We start from the raw sequence: 14,626 nt of genomic DNA on the forward strand, positions 1-14,626 counted from the left end.
GCAAATGCAATTCAGTTTTTGTTAAACGTATACATACCACACATGTTCCGCCAGCTCCATCTAGGTTTCCAGCGCAAAGATGACCACGATGTAGTTTGATAAAATCTCCATATGCTTCTTCACACCTATTGAAATGCATTATATGTTAAATAATATAAAAATCAACATAATTTTGAGTTTGTTAAAGATATAAGATCAGGGTAATTACTTCTTAGTGCTTTGAATTGGTGCCCGTGTTTGCAATAACACATCTGTTAGTTCATCATCGATTGTAGATTTCCCCCAACCTGTTGCCAAGCAATCCACATACTGTGATGTATCAGGCAATGCATTTGTAGGAGATCCATGATCTGTTTGAGCAACAGAAGCGAAATCTTCGAAAGGAATATTGCCTTCAGGAGGCATGGGATTGATAGCGTCCTCAGATCGGTAGTTAGGATCTTTGCGATAGAAAACTGGAGCATGAGAAAATTTATCGTTTCGTCGTCTATTGTTGCCGAATTTGCTGTTGATATTCTCTCGGTGATGATGCCGGTTGGGTGGTACATTTTTCACAAAGAGGAAGTTCCCTGAAAATTGGTGGTTGATCCATCGTTTTCCATTCTTGTCTACCCGTGAACGGGTATTGTCTACTTTGAACATATCTACTGAGAAAAGACGCCTAGAAGACCTTCTAGACTCACTTAATCGACCCGATAATGCATTGTTTGATGTCTTCAGCACCGTTTGATCATTTGCTAAATCTGAACTCGTTCGATTGGTTAAATGAGATCGCAGCCGCCCCGCTACCAATTGATTGATCAGGTATTTTGCTGTCCGTGAATGTACAACTCGGTCATCAGAGGATGCGTCTTGAAACCATTTTTTGAAGTGTCTCAAAAAATTGTCATCCCTGAATGGGACCGGCCCTGAAACGGCATCTGATTCTTCGTCTAGTGACAAAGAGTCTGTTTCTAATTCATCACTCTGTTCCACGTCGAAGTAATATCCCGGTTTGTAATTGGCATCCTGTTTTAGTTGTTGAGTTGGTCGTACATCATATGGCATGCTATTAACCGTAAAGTCAGCAAACGGAAGACATATTTTTCTTATTCGTGAGTTAGGGGATGTGTTAGCCGACTTTCCCAATTTGAGCAATACTAAAAAAAAACAGTACAACGTTTAATTGCGAATGTTGTTAAATTGAACTAATTACATTTCACACAAATTATGGTACATGAAGTGATGCACTTACCAAGATCGTGCTTGAAGTTTTGATATTTTTCGTGTAAAATTATTTTATCTACTGGTATGCGTTGCTCAAAACCAGATTCGGAACGTCGGTCATACTCTCCAAGAAGCACTGTCCAAAGAGCAGGAAGCGGAAGGTTGAACAAATCACTAATATCAGAAAAGATTGAACATAATGTTGAATGTATCTTTAGTATTTTATAGATGAGTTAAATACGGCTCAACTAAGGCTTATGAAGGTAAGGTAAAATTTAAAAAAAAAGTTTGAAAATGGATATTTTTCTATTTCGAAATACAGTCCAAATACTTTTAACGGGAATATTTTTCCTATTAAAATTAAAAACATTTAACCTTTATACTTTTTAAATTATGTACTTTCTTTGTAAAACACTAAAATATATTATATATTATAATTTACTCATGGAACTAATCAAAAATAAGACGCTTAAAAACACATTAATACGTCATTTGATATTCCGCTCTCAGCCAAGTGTGGATTACCGACCGTGAACTGTACTTGGATATTAAAACGCAACAGTCATTCTGCTACTAAGATTTCAGGCTCATAGCAAATTAACATTTCTCTTTTTCTCGTAAAACCGTGGAAAATTTTAAACACATTTAGGTGTCTTTTATGTAGACTTGAGCCTCTTGAACATAGGAGAATGGCGGCACAGTGCCTATTTTTCACTACCTTGTTTGCGGTTCTATCGACGCCCCGTCAGTTCTTGAAAAGGTAAACTTTCAGGCACCTAGTAGGGTTTTGAGACCCAGGGCTCTTTTGAGCACGGACTTCAGATCAACAACTTTTGGAAGTAATGATCCTTTGGGTAAAATGGTTAATGTTTATTGTGTTTTAGGAAATAATGTCGATTTCAGTTCAAGTTTTAATATGATGAAAACATTTTTACGCAGTCTTGTTTGATGGTAGCACATGCAATGTATTTTTTTCTTCTTATATTAAGTCATGTACCGTTCTTTCCGCAGTTAGTCTTGATATATAAAGGTTAAATATGATATAGTGATATTATAATTTAGCAGATTGCGCAGATTTACTGTTAGTCCATAGTTCGTTATGTTTCGTAATTAAGAGAACCAGAGCAGGAAAACAATGAATGTGTGGTTTTTATGAAAAATTATGTAGAAGTAAGAGGACATGTAGGTAATAGAGGACATAATAGTAGATGAATGAACATAAAACGGAAAATGAAAATGTCAATTTAAAAGTAGAATTTATTTTAACTTGTTTGGAATTTTAAAATCACGAAACACAAGTAATTATTCACTTTAAATGCTTCCGAAAATAAGTACACGGTAAATGTTGATTTGAGACAGATCAATTTGTCAAGGAGCTTTGGGCTCCTGCCGAAACTTGAAACAATAATACACTTTTGATTTTGCTGAATATTCATTTATAACTTGATCAGAACACAACAATGCATATGTCGATACACAAAACGACAATGCTGGTGTCAAATATCAACAATTTCACTATAAATAATCCAATCACTTGAGAGAAAAATAAAAATTTGTGAGCCAGTCGAAACCATATTCTATACTTCTCCAATGCCTACTTTGTTTGTAACACACATCAAACAGACTGTAAAAACTGCCAGCAAAATGATCAAAATGGACAATATGAAATTAATGATTTACTTAATGAAGTATCTTACTGTACTGTAATCCTGTTCCTGTATTAATGATGTATTTTTGAACACCAATCTTAGGAAAATGATAGTTGTTCGCCACGCGTTTCGAGGATAGCTTCATTTCACACATCACACATCCGGAGGCTGTTGTCTCTGGACTCGTGAATACTCCTGTAGATGCAATTCATGTAACTCTACCTGTCGTCACCGACACCCTGGTTACCCAAAAATCGAGCGTCTCAAGTCGTCTTACTCCGAGGGTTCAGATGGTATCCCAGCGACAATTCTCAAGCGTTGTGCTCTATTGGTAGCTCCTGTTTTGACTGAGATTTTTTACGAATCTCTGCGCACAAGGAACGTTTTCATCGCTGTGGAAGGTCTTGTGGTTAACACCCATCCACAAAAAGGGTTGCAAAAACGAAGCATTGAGCTATCGAGGTATTACTGCCTGCTACTACTGCGAGGCTGCCTGCGCCAAAGTGCTCGAGCTCCTCATCTATCAACCAGTAATAGCATCTGCCGGCAAATACATCGGCATTAACCAATACGGATTCATGCCCAAGAGATCAACTACGACAAATCTGATGCAATTCGTTAGCGACTGTTATAAGTTTATTGATGATGGTATGCAACTTGATGCCATTTACATGGATATTAAGGCGGCTTTTGATAGCGTGTCCCACAATATGCTTCTGGTAAAACTTGATAGACTCGGATTTTCACCACCTTTGGTTAAATGGATGAAATCGTATCTATGTGGTCGATCATCAGCAGTTAGATTAGGCTCCCACCTGTCTAAATCTATTGTCGGCTCTTTTCCTGCGTACCCCAGGGCAGCAACCTGGGGCCTCTGTTGTTTCTGCTCTACATAAACGACTTGTGCACGGTACTCCCGGATAAAAGTTGTCTACTCTACGCAGATGATGCAAAATATAATGCCAAATCCGTGAGCCCAAGGACCATCTTCAACTTCAAGCCAGCCTGACTGAGTTTGTCTCATGGTGCAAGCGCAACGCACTAAGCGTCTGTATGGATAAATGCGCCGTAATCTCATTCAGCCGTTCAAGAGCTCCAGCGCTATTTAATTATACGCTTGAAGGTCATAACCTTGAAAGAGTGAACTGTGTAAAGGCCCTAGGAGTCCTCCTAGATACTAAATTCTCCTTCGAAGAACAGATGGACCAAGTAGTCGCTAGTGGCAATCGGCTACTTGGCTTGATCATAAACATGACGCGCGAGCTTCGTGATTCTATGTGTTTCATGACACTGGCTGGTATTATTGAATCCGTTCGAAGCGGGAACGTACGGCACTCACATGAAATTCTAGGGATGGCAACACATTTCTTGAGCCCTGTCCTACAACGCCGCGGTGAATAACTGTAGCAATCATCTAGTACGGTAGGAAAATGAGTGTCGGGATGTACGCCACCGCTACGAACGGATTCAATAATACCAGCCACAGAATACTCCGTCACCGGTCAATGCTGGCAGTCGCCGAACCTCGAACAACCTTTGGCTCTCGCAACCCCCTTCTTTGTATGTGCCGTCTACTAAATTCAGCTAACGATATCTATGAGTCTGGAATGACTTCAGCAAAACAGACTTCACGTTTAAGTGTTCAAAATGCGTCCAACAATAACAATATATAAATGTTCTGTTCGTTATCTAATGAATATTTAAAAAAAAAATGACTCGATAGGGCTCTATAGTCCATCGAACAATAAACACTAAACTAAACTAAAACTGTTTTAGACATTTTTAAAACCCGACCTCGGAGGCGCTTATGTTTTATTGTACCTACTGAGACTTCCGGTCGATCCGAATGACTCCAGGTTGCTGGTAGAAATTCCCGGAGGTTTAAGGCGAATCAAGACTAAGCGACCGCGCAGGGTCATAGCGTGTAAATTTAACATTTAGTCTTAATTCTCGAGCCACCGACTACATTAAAGGCTTCATTCTCCGCCTTAGGCTTAAAATGATAGATCAAAATGTAGTCTGGTGGTGTAGTTTTTGACACTCTTGCAACAGGCCAAGACCGTGCAGTAGTTGTATTGGCGAATGAAGAAAGTGGGCACATAGGCTACAGACAAGTGGCTACGTAACGGTTACACCTTTGTACAACATTTCATTCAACAATCGTTTTTTTTTTCTTTTCCTTCCTGATCTACTTTGGCACAATAACTGTTGCTGTTCAGGTTTGATCCCTGCCACTAGTGGGCTTGTCCTTCAGTGACATATTTTTAACCATAGCAGGATAGTCCGTATGAGAAAAGGACTACGTATGGAGGCACGGGCACGGGCGATTCGGGGGTTTAAACCATGACGGGAATGTTGTTCGTTTGGAGTATGCTAACCCATGCATACATATTCATAAATACCCAAATGAATGCTAGACACACTTCAATTCAACTGGAAAACAAACTACCGAAAAAGTCAAATTCTACAATAATGTTTGTAGAGTTTCACGTGAAGATCAAAATTTTTATAGCAAGAGTAAAAATGTGTGAACGTTCTATGAAATATATGAACTGTTAAGATCCGCCATCTAGATATCGCTGCCCTAATCCAGTGATGTCAAACTCGTGTATGGTCGCGGGCAGCAATACAGTTAATAATACAGGGGTTGCCAGCCAATCCGATTTCGTAAAAGCATTATCAGTCAGCGTAAATACTTATTCGTGTGACGTAAGCCCTCAATTGGTCACTGTTATTTCTGTTCGGGTCTTGTAAAGTATGAATCAGGCTTAGTAAAGAATGAAATAATATCCCAATTTCCAAACTAATCCTAAATTATCCTTATTAAAACATAATAAGACAGGCAGGACGGATGGAGTGGTTGTGGATTTTATTGAATTTTAGATTCTCATTTATTAATGTCTAAAAGGGTAACTGCATGTTTGTTGTACCATTTCGTTAACAAAATATATTGATAATTTTGTGTTTTTGATCAACTGTTCGTTTCTTTTTCACCCACTAAACCATATGGTGCCTTCGTTCAAATATCACGACGGACATATCCTTGGACCTTGTTGTACCAATTATGTAGATGTAAGAGGACATATAAATAATAGAGGAAGTAATAGTAAATGAACTTCAATAAAAATGAAAATGAAAATTATAATTTAAAAGTATTGTAAGCAAAGTATGATATTTACTTATACCTAGCAGTCACCTCAATTCGATTTTTTTGATTTTGTATGCATTGCTACAGATATGTGCTTACTTTGAGGCTTTCTTTACTTTTCTTTAATCCTTACATATCATACATCATACATTTATGAGGATACTCTTCGGCTATGCGAGTGCAAAACGTTAAACCAGTATGTAAATCTCTCATGCAAACCAAGTATTCTATTTCGAAACTTGAATTCTAATCATTTGTCATTTAATAGGCACACGAAGTGCAAATGCATTCATTTTTCAACAGTAATGACTAATAACGATAGCTCATAATTAAAGCACTACATCGGCTAACACTAGCATGTTAAATGGGTATTTAATATATCGGCCTGATATTGTAGAAGCATATCGAAAAAGTACCCTAATAATGTGTGTAGTGAAGTATGCGATAATTTGATGTTGTATTTTGATATTCTGGTTATTAGTGTATTAACCAGCAAACCCCAAAGTCTGAAAATGTGTGAAAATGTGGGGAGTTCAACTTTTGCGCCACTAATCAACTATTCGGGCTTTGAAGCCGTGACGGACATGTTGTTAAATTGTACGAGTTGACGAATGTACCACGATACCGCTAACACGAGCATTACTTCCCATGAACCATAAATCACAAGACTCAAAATGTTATTTTGGCCCGGTTACAGGATTAACCAATATAATTTTGGGGATATTTAATAGCATCAGAATACGCACATTTTTTTTAAAAACAAAGCAAGTCCCAAGTGCCTCTAATGGTGTGTTTATATAAGCTCTTTCGAACCTGTAGCGACCAGAGCGCTATCTGGTGCGCACACCTAGAAGTACCGACCAAAATGTTTAACGGGCTAGTTAGGCAGGGACTGCACACAAAGCTAGAGCAGGACAAACAGTGGCATGCTCCACCGCAGCTATAAAAACGGTGGTTTGCTCCATACACGCTCTCTCTCGTCCTAAAACGTTTCAACATCGACACGCGCATATCCGTCCGGCTTAACAAATACAGTGGAGCGCCGTTTATCCGGGCTTCTCGGGACTTGACCTCGCCCGGATAAGCGAATAACACGGATAATGAGTCAAATGATATATTTTATCATTAATTCCTGGTTATGTTTTGGAAATTTTTCTTATTTTTTGATAAAAATAACCCAGTTTTTACTAACTTCATGTTTTTCCAAAGAGAATATTTTAAATTTGCCATGCATTATAGTGTTTTTGTAATGACAATGTGCTCTTATAACCGCTTTTTCAAATATCCTCCTCATAACGCAATGTCACTTTTGTATTGAACTGTCATTTCTCATCAGCACGGATAAACGGAAAGCCGGATAAAAGGTACCCGGATAAACGGCGCTCCACTGTACATTCTCTTCTCCGGCAACTCTCGATCGAGCAACAGCAATTTTTGCGTCTCTCCCGAACTCACCGTTCCGCGGCTTAGTAAAGAAACGAATAAACCGAACTCTAGTAAAACGTAAAACGTAGTTCGCAAAGCGTGTTGCGTATCCTTTCTTTAAAAAATTAGGGACATCGACACGACATTTATGGCACCCCTAAAAACCCCTCAGACCCTTCAAACTATATTCCCGTAAGTGATAGAACACTCATCCATCGAACCCATCATACCGTGAATTGAGATAACTACAATTTTGACAGGAGTTGTATATGTTAGCTAGTGAAGATTTTCATGTATAACCGGCATTTAGAAAGAGAGAGAGAGAAACTGGTTCAGATTAGTGATGTACTGTATGGAGCGCACCCACGACTCCGATCCGACTCCGACTATTGTTAGTCCGATTCCGACTCCGGCAAAATGGAACCATTTGATCCGCCCGGAATCAGAGACGTCCGGAGTCGCCCGGACTCGTCTGGAGTCGTCCAGCGTCGCCCGAAGTCGTCCAGAGTTGCCCGGAGTCGTTCGGAGTCGTCAGGAGTTGCCTGGAGTCGGAGTCGTCCGGAGTCGTCTAGAGTCACTAGGAGTCGTCCGGAGTCGTTTAGAGTCGTCTGAAGTTGTCTGGAGTCGTTCGGAGTCGTTCGGAGTCGTCGGAGTTGTCCAGAGTCCGTACTCGCTAGTGTAATTTTCATTTTCACTAACGCATCTGGCGGCGGCTGGTGGAACCTTTTTTTGGTCATCAAGGGAATGGTCGCACCGGATCTCAACATTAAGTAGTTTTTACATCGTTTTTTGTCATGAAAATGGATACAATGCGTGCAGGACATGTGCATCTACCTTTTACAAAACATTTCTCGTCTGAATTAAGTAAAGAACTTAGAAAAATAACATATTTTCTACAGCTGCTCCAAATTGTTTGGTAAAATGCTTCGGTCAGCCGCCGCCAGATGCGCTAGTGAAAATTGAAATTATACTACGGAGTACGATCAATGTAGCCCGGCCTTAAAGGCCGGGGTACATTGTCCGTACGCGCTAGTGTAATTTCGCTAATTTTTTGTAATTTTCACTAGCGCATCTGGCGGCGGCTGACCGAAGCATTTTACCCAACAATTTGGAGCGGCTGAAGAAAATATGTTATTTTTTCATGTTTTTTTTTCTTAAATCGGACAAGAAACGTTTTGTAAAATTCGTGCCAAAACAGTCGACTACCACGAACCTGGTTGAATTTGTAACCTATTGCACTAGTCAAATTGATGCCGGAGCTCAAGTCGATGCAATTTATACCGATCTAAAAGCAGCATTCGACTCTCTTCCGCACGCAATTCTTCTCGCTAAACTCGATAAGCTAGGAGTTTCCAGCCCGCTCGTACAGTGGCTTAAGTCGTACCTAATTAATCGCACATACACCGTGAAAATTGATAAGCACATGTCCAAAGAAATAGTCAGCAGCTCGGGTGTGCCACAAGGAAGCAACATTGGCCCGCTTCTCTTCATATTGTTTATCAACGATGTTACCCTCGCTTTACCTCCCGACAGTATCAGTCTGTTTGCCGACGACGCAAAAATTTTTGCGCCTATTAACAACACAGGTGATTGTACATTCCTGCAAGACTGCATCGAAATTTTCTGTTCGTGGTGCAAGCGTAATGGACTGACTATCTGCATCGAGAAATGCTACTGTGTGTCTTTTAGTCGATGCAGGAGCCCAGTGACTGGGACCTACTTCATGGACGGCACTGCAGTTAATCGACAGAATCATGCCAAAGACCTGGGCGTTCTGCTTGACTCTAGTTTGAACTTTAAACAGCATATCGATGACGTTGTAGCCAGAGGAAATCAATTACTTGGCGTGGTTATCCGGACAACTAATGAATTCCGCAACCCCATGTGCATCAAAGCTGTGTACAACTGTATCGTTCGTTCGGTTCTGGAATATTCGTGCGTAGTCTGGAGCCCAACTACCGCTTCTTCAATTGCTCGAATTGAGGCGATTCAACGTAAGCTCACGAGATATGCCCTACGCCTACTTCCCTGGCAGGATCGCAATAATCTTCCTCCGTATGCTGCGCGGTGCCGTCTTCTAGGCCTTGAACCTCTTTCGGTTAGAAGACGCAATGCACAGTGTTCTTTCATCGCTGGATTGCTAAATGGCTCTATCGACTCATCGCCATTGTTGCATCGAGTCGATATCTATGCACCATCCCGAACACTTAGGTCTAGAGAAACTCTACGGCTCGCTCAACCCCGTTCCAGTGCTGGTCGGTCAGACCCTATGTTCCGCATGTCGGCTGTCTTCAACACTGTCTCGGATTGCTTCGACTTCGACATCTCAACTCAGTGCTTCAAGGAACGTCTCCGGCTTTTGCCGTGGCCGCAGTGAATTGCGATGCAAATCTTGTTTTTGCTATGTATTTTTTTTTTTATTGAACTATTACATCTTAATTAGGCCATACGGCCCGTTGAAGATTAATAAATAATAATAATAAATGTAGATACATATGTTCTGCATGCATTGCATCCATTTTCATGACAAAAAACGATGGAAAAACTACTTAATTTTGAGATCCGGCATGACCATTCCCTCGATGATAAAAAAAATACTTCCACCAGCCGCCGCCAGATGCGCTAGTGAAAATCAAAATTAGACTAGCGAGTACGGACAGTGTCCCTCGGCCTTTAGATAGCACTGGGCTAGGGAACTGCCATGGTGCCGCAAAGTCATATAAAAGATGAAAATACCAATCCAAGCTCCATACAAACCCAATTAGTTTCAAACAATTTGGAGATGGAGTTAATTCAGTCAGCCATTTTTTCAGAGTGTCAGAGTTGTTCATTGGTAGTAATTTTATAAATACATCGAAAATGCAGCTAAAATTCTTGCAACCAGTATCGATTTTTGAACCCATGACGGGCATGTTGTTAAGTCGTACGAATTGACGACTGTATCACCAGACCGGCCCTGTGCCTAGATGCCTAGTGAAATAGAATAATCAAATTGATGATGATACAATATCTAATGCCAAAGATACATTTCTGGAAAGATAGAAATATTTATGAAGGGCCAGGAAAATGGCTGGATGAAAAATGTATCTGAAGGCCGGATTACATTGATCGTACTCCGTAGTGTAATTTTTGGCCATCTAGCGGTGACGAGTGGAAGCTAAATGCTGGTATAATTTATCTGTCAAAAATGTTTTGGGTCGTGGAGGTTATAATTTTACCCAATGAGCCTGATTAGGTTTAAATTTAAGTGGCCAAATGATTTGGAGGTGTCATCAATTAAGGTCAGGATAGTGGACTGGCGAGGGTGAGAGACTGTGAGCGGCTTTGGACACTCCTTATTGCACGAAATAATTATACCATGTTGTTTTAAAATATTTTTGCACAAGAGCGTAGAATACGGACGTTCACGGATCCAACGTTCGCCGTGGCTGGAGTTGATGGGCGCACATGGTACATGGCACAGGACAAGGGTCAGAGAAGGCGGCAAGTTCAGAAAGGATTCAAACCTCGTCCTCCAGTTCATACGATTTTGGATCATCTAGACTTGTTCAGGCAACCACCCGTTTCACACTTTACCCGGATTGTTTGAACACGCCTAGAGTCGGTACTGTCTAAGGCCACTTTTGGTGTGGATTCTTCACTAGATGGTCCATAAACAAGCCAAATTTACTATTTTAATCAAAGTGTATGAAGGTGGTCTCGTCCCATACAAATTGACAACTAATTTCGGAATCAAAAAAAGCTCCTTTTGACAGAATGGGTAAAATGAATTTCCATAGGAACCGTTCGCTTTATTCTTAGCAACACATATGTAGTACACATTGGTGTCCTCATCCGCGGCATTATTTTGATCCAAACATGGATTTTAATTAGTTCAGATTTGGTTTAGCTTACAATAAGAAATATTTTGTGTGTGTTTTTTAAGGTATTTCAGTGCAAATAACGAAGATGCTACGATTGTTTGTGTATTCGGCAAGTCGCCAGAAAGCTTGTTTGGGGAAAAGTTTTCACCCATGCTGTCAAATAGTGACGTTCAAATTTGGTCATAAAAAACAGTCTTTGAGACCACCTGGTATTCATAAACTTTAAGCGAAAGGCCACGGGAGTGACAAAATGCTGACAAATTTTTCAAAATGTGAGCTTTTGTCACTTTTTTGAGCTTTTGTCAAAACTTTGTGACCTGGAGCAGCCAGGAAAAAAAGTTGACAAAAGTTGACAAAATTTGACGTTCGTGAAAAAGCGTAAACAAACAGCTATTTGGCGCAGTTGTGACCCATTGTTATGATAATAATGCTAAAATGCATGATTCTAATTGATTTATGTACCTAGTTAGTGCTTCTTAAACAAAATATCGATGATATTCAGATGTTGGAGCTTTTTGTAGCTCTTGTGTATCTATTTGATTTTAATCATTCCGCCAAACAACACCTCTAAATGTAAACAAAAGTGTGATTGACAAATAGGAAAAACCAATGGCTACTCGAATCGGGAAGAATTATCCACCAGTGGAAAAAATTATCCAACGGTGGAAAATATTAACCGATCGGATAAATTTTTATCGACTTTCGTTGGCGATCAGGCCCAATGATGGATAGGTATTAGAAGATTCGGAGAAATGTTGCCCAGCGCTTTGTATGAATGACCGCGCGGCTACATGAGGTGAAATATACAGCGAAATGAACTATTTGACTAGTGATATATCTGACAGGTTCAGCTAAAGAGTTGGGGGAGACACAACATCCGCTTTCGAAATTCTATTAAAAATAATATCTTCTTGAGCAGAACATTCCCTAATTGGAAGAAATTATGAACTGTTGACTCAAAATTGACGAAGTACTCGATATTGAAATTATTTAATGGATTTAAATACGATTTTGTGAACGTTATTTGTTTACATTGCACATCAGCTGGTTGCTGTGATGCTTTATCCGTCAGATATTTCGCATGTCAAATAGTTCATTTCGCTGTATATTTCACCTCATGTGGCCTCGCGGTGACGATTTGTCCAACTACAACAATTAACGGCCTACTTTGTTGCAATTTATGGACGTTTATCAACATTTCAAACGGCATACAATAGCCTGGTGGAAACTTGATGTAACAGCAAGTATAAATAATTTTGACCTATAAATTATACCTATATCTAGCTTGCGCTGGTCGTCGCCAGATAACCGCCATAATAACAACTGCACTAGCGAGTACGGACAATGTCCTCCAGCCTTAGTGGAAGAACATTTGTGTTTCGTGGAACAGTCAAATAAATATTCATTAAACTGCTTAACATGTGCTCGTAGCCGGTCTCGTGGTACAGTTGTCAACTCGTACGATTTAAGAACATGCCCGTCATGGGTTCAAGCCCCAAATAGAATGTGCTGCCATACGTAGGACTGATCTTCCTGCTATGGGGGGTAATCCAAAAGTCACTGAAAGCTAACCCCATACAAGTGGTACAGGTACGCCTTGACCGACAACGGTTGTTGAGCCAAAAGAAGAAGAAGAAGCCTAACATGTCCATTTGCCCCACTTCCCCTTATTTTTGGTGGGCTTAGAGCGACAAGGGTTGTTAACCCAAATTAAAAAAAAAAGAAAATGTACCGGTTTAGCATCATTTAACTTTTAATATCCATACAAACGACCAGATAACAGTTTGTACTAGCATAAAAAGAATAACTCCTTCTACTTCATGGTATTTTGCACAATAATAGTATATTATTTTCACTATGACGTATTTTACTTTACTACAATAGGATTTGCATTGAACAATGTGGCAATTGGTACTACGTCCACAATGAAAACATTAACCCTAGAGTAATTTCCAATCAATTATAAGATTGGTATGAAGGATGATATTAGGTAGCACGACATTTATTTAAACATGCAAAAAACAAGGAAAGTATGCTTTTTAAACCATCAATAAAAATGCGTCAAAGTTTGATAAAGTTTCTAAGCTCTTAAACAAAAGTTTAGACTTATTGAAAATAATGATTATCCATTGTGGAACCATTGTTGATCCATTGTATCTTTTTATTGTTATTTTTTTTTATCTTTTATCTTTTTGTATTTTTATGCATAAAACTTGAGTTTTGTATCAAAAAACAAATTAGATCTAACTAAATTTTCAATATTCACACTACCTTTTTAAATGATTAACAATTAACAATACGTACTTGTGGATGCAATGAGCTGCAGATAGAACCCAATTACGATCAATCAATACTCCTCCACACCAATGTCCTATAAAACCGTAGGACGGATGCAGCAATTCCAAAGATACTTGCCACGGATACTGACCTTCAACTGTGGGTGTTCCGTGCATTATTTTTGGATTACGGACGAACGGCGTCAGACTGGGAGAGGTAGAGTTGGTGATAGCTGTTAATTTAGACGCATTACTACGAGGCTGACGACGTGAAGTTCTAACGCCACAGTCTATAAAGATATTAAGAAAATATATAAACATATACATGTTGAAATTATTAATTCACCCATGTTAATTTTTCCATTATTTCCATTATTTTTCCATTTGATTATTTTTATGCTTGTACAGGGTTTTTTCATGGGATCTCATAGTTGTGGGACACTTTCTTTACTCTTTCTTGAGGGAAGTAAAGTATATGTGAATGAAATTGGACTCCGCAGTAGTCTTTGGATTGGACATTGGATATTCCTGTGAGATTTATCCAAAATGGATGTCGTACAATCCAATGCCCATCATATAGAGCTTACTGGCCATAAGAATGAATCAAGAAAGTGTTCCGCAACTATGAGCACCCTTGATAAAAAAAACCTTTTAAGTATTAGCCGCGCAAGATTCAAATAACTTGCATAAATATGTATGAAAATGGACCATCGATTCTTCCAAAAAATATTTCTCGTATTGTCACTTCCTTTAAAATGTGTTGAAACATATTTTCCTTTTACATAGAACAAGTTATTTAATCATAAGTTTAAATTAAAAGAACATCTTTTTCTTGATGTTATTGCTTTTTACTATGGTCAGCTCATCCATCTTATTATGATATGTGATTATCTATTATAATTATCCTAAATGATATTCGCGTTAGACCTTCCGGTTTAATGATAAATAAATTCTTTATCATTAACACGACGAACATAGTCATCGTAACATCAATTGGCGTAATATAATTATTTTATTACCATACATATTATATTATGGTTAACTATTGGCTTTAGAATG

At 39.1% G+C, this 14,626-nt stretch overlaps 1 protein-coding gene across 4 annotated transcripts in view; it reads right to left on the reverse strand.

Annotated features, from left to right (window-relative positions):
• Positions 1 to 14,626, reverse strand: part of LOC120894854 — a 30,880-nt gene that overhangs the window by 1,449 nt on the left and 14,805 nt on the right. For all 4 annotated transcript variants that reach the window (XM_040297702.1, XM_040297701.1, XM_040297700.1 and 1 more), the window contains 4 exons: positions 13,596 to 13,857; positions 1,235 to 1,380; positions 209 to 1,139; positions 38 to 125 (listed from right to left, as the gene is read on the reverse strand). In XM_040297702.1, coding sequence (XP_040153636.1) covers positions 38 to 125; positions 209 to 1,139; positions 1,235 to 1,380; positions 13,596 to 13,857 — 1,427 coding nt within the window. The remainder of the gene's footprint in view (positions 1 to 37; positions 126 to 208; positions 1,140 to 1,234; positions 1,381 to 13,595; positions 13,858 to 14,626) is intronic.

Source organism: Anopheles arabiensis, chromosome 2 (genome assembly GCF_016920715.1).
Source record: "Anopheles arabiensis isolate DONGOLA chromosome 2, AaraD3, whole genome shotgun sequence".
Lineage (NCBI taxonomy): Eukaryota > Metazoa > Arthropoda > Insecta > Diptera > Culicidae > Anopheles > Anopheles arabiensis.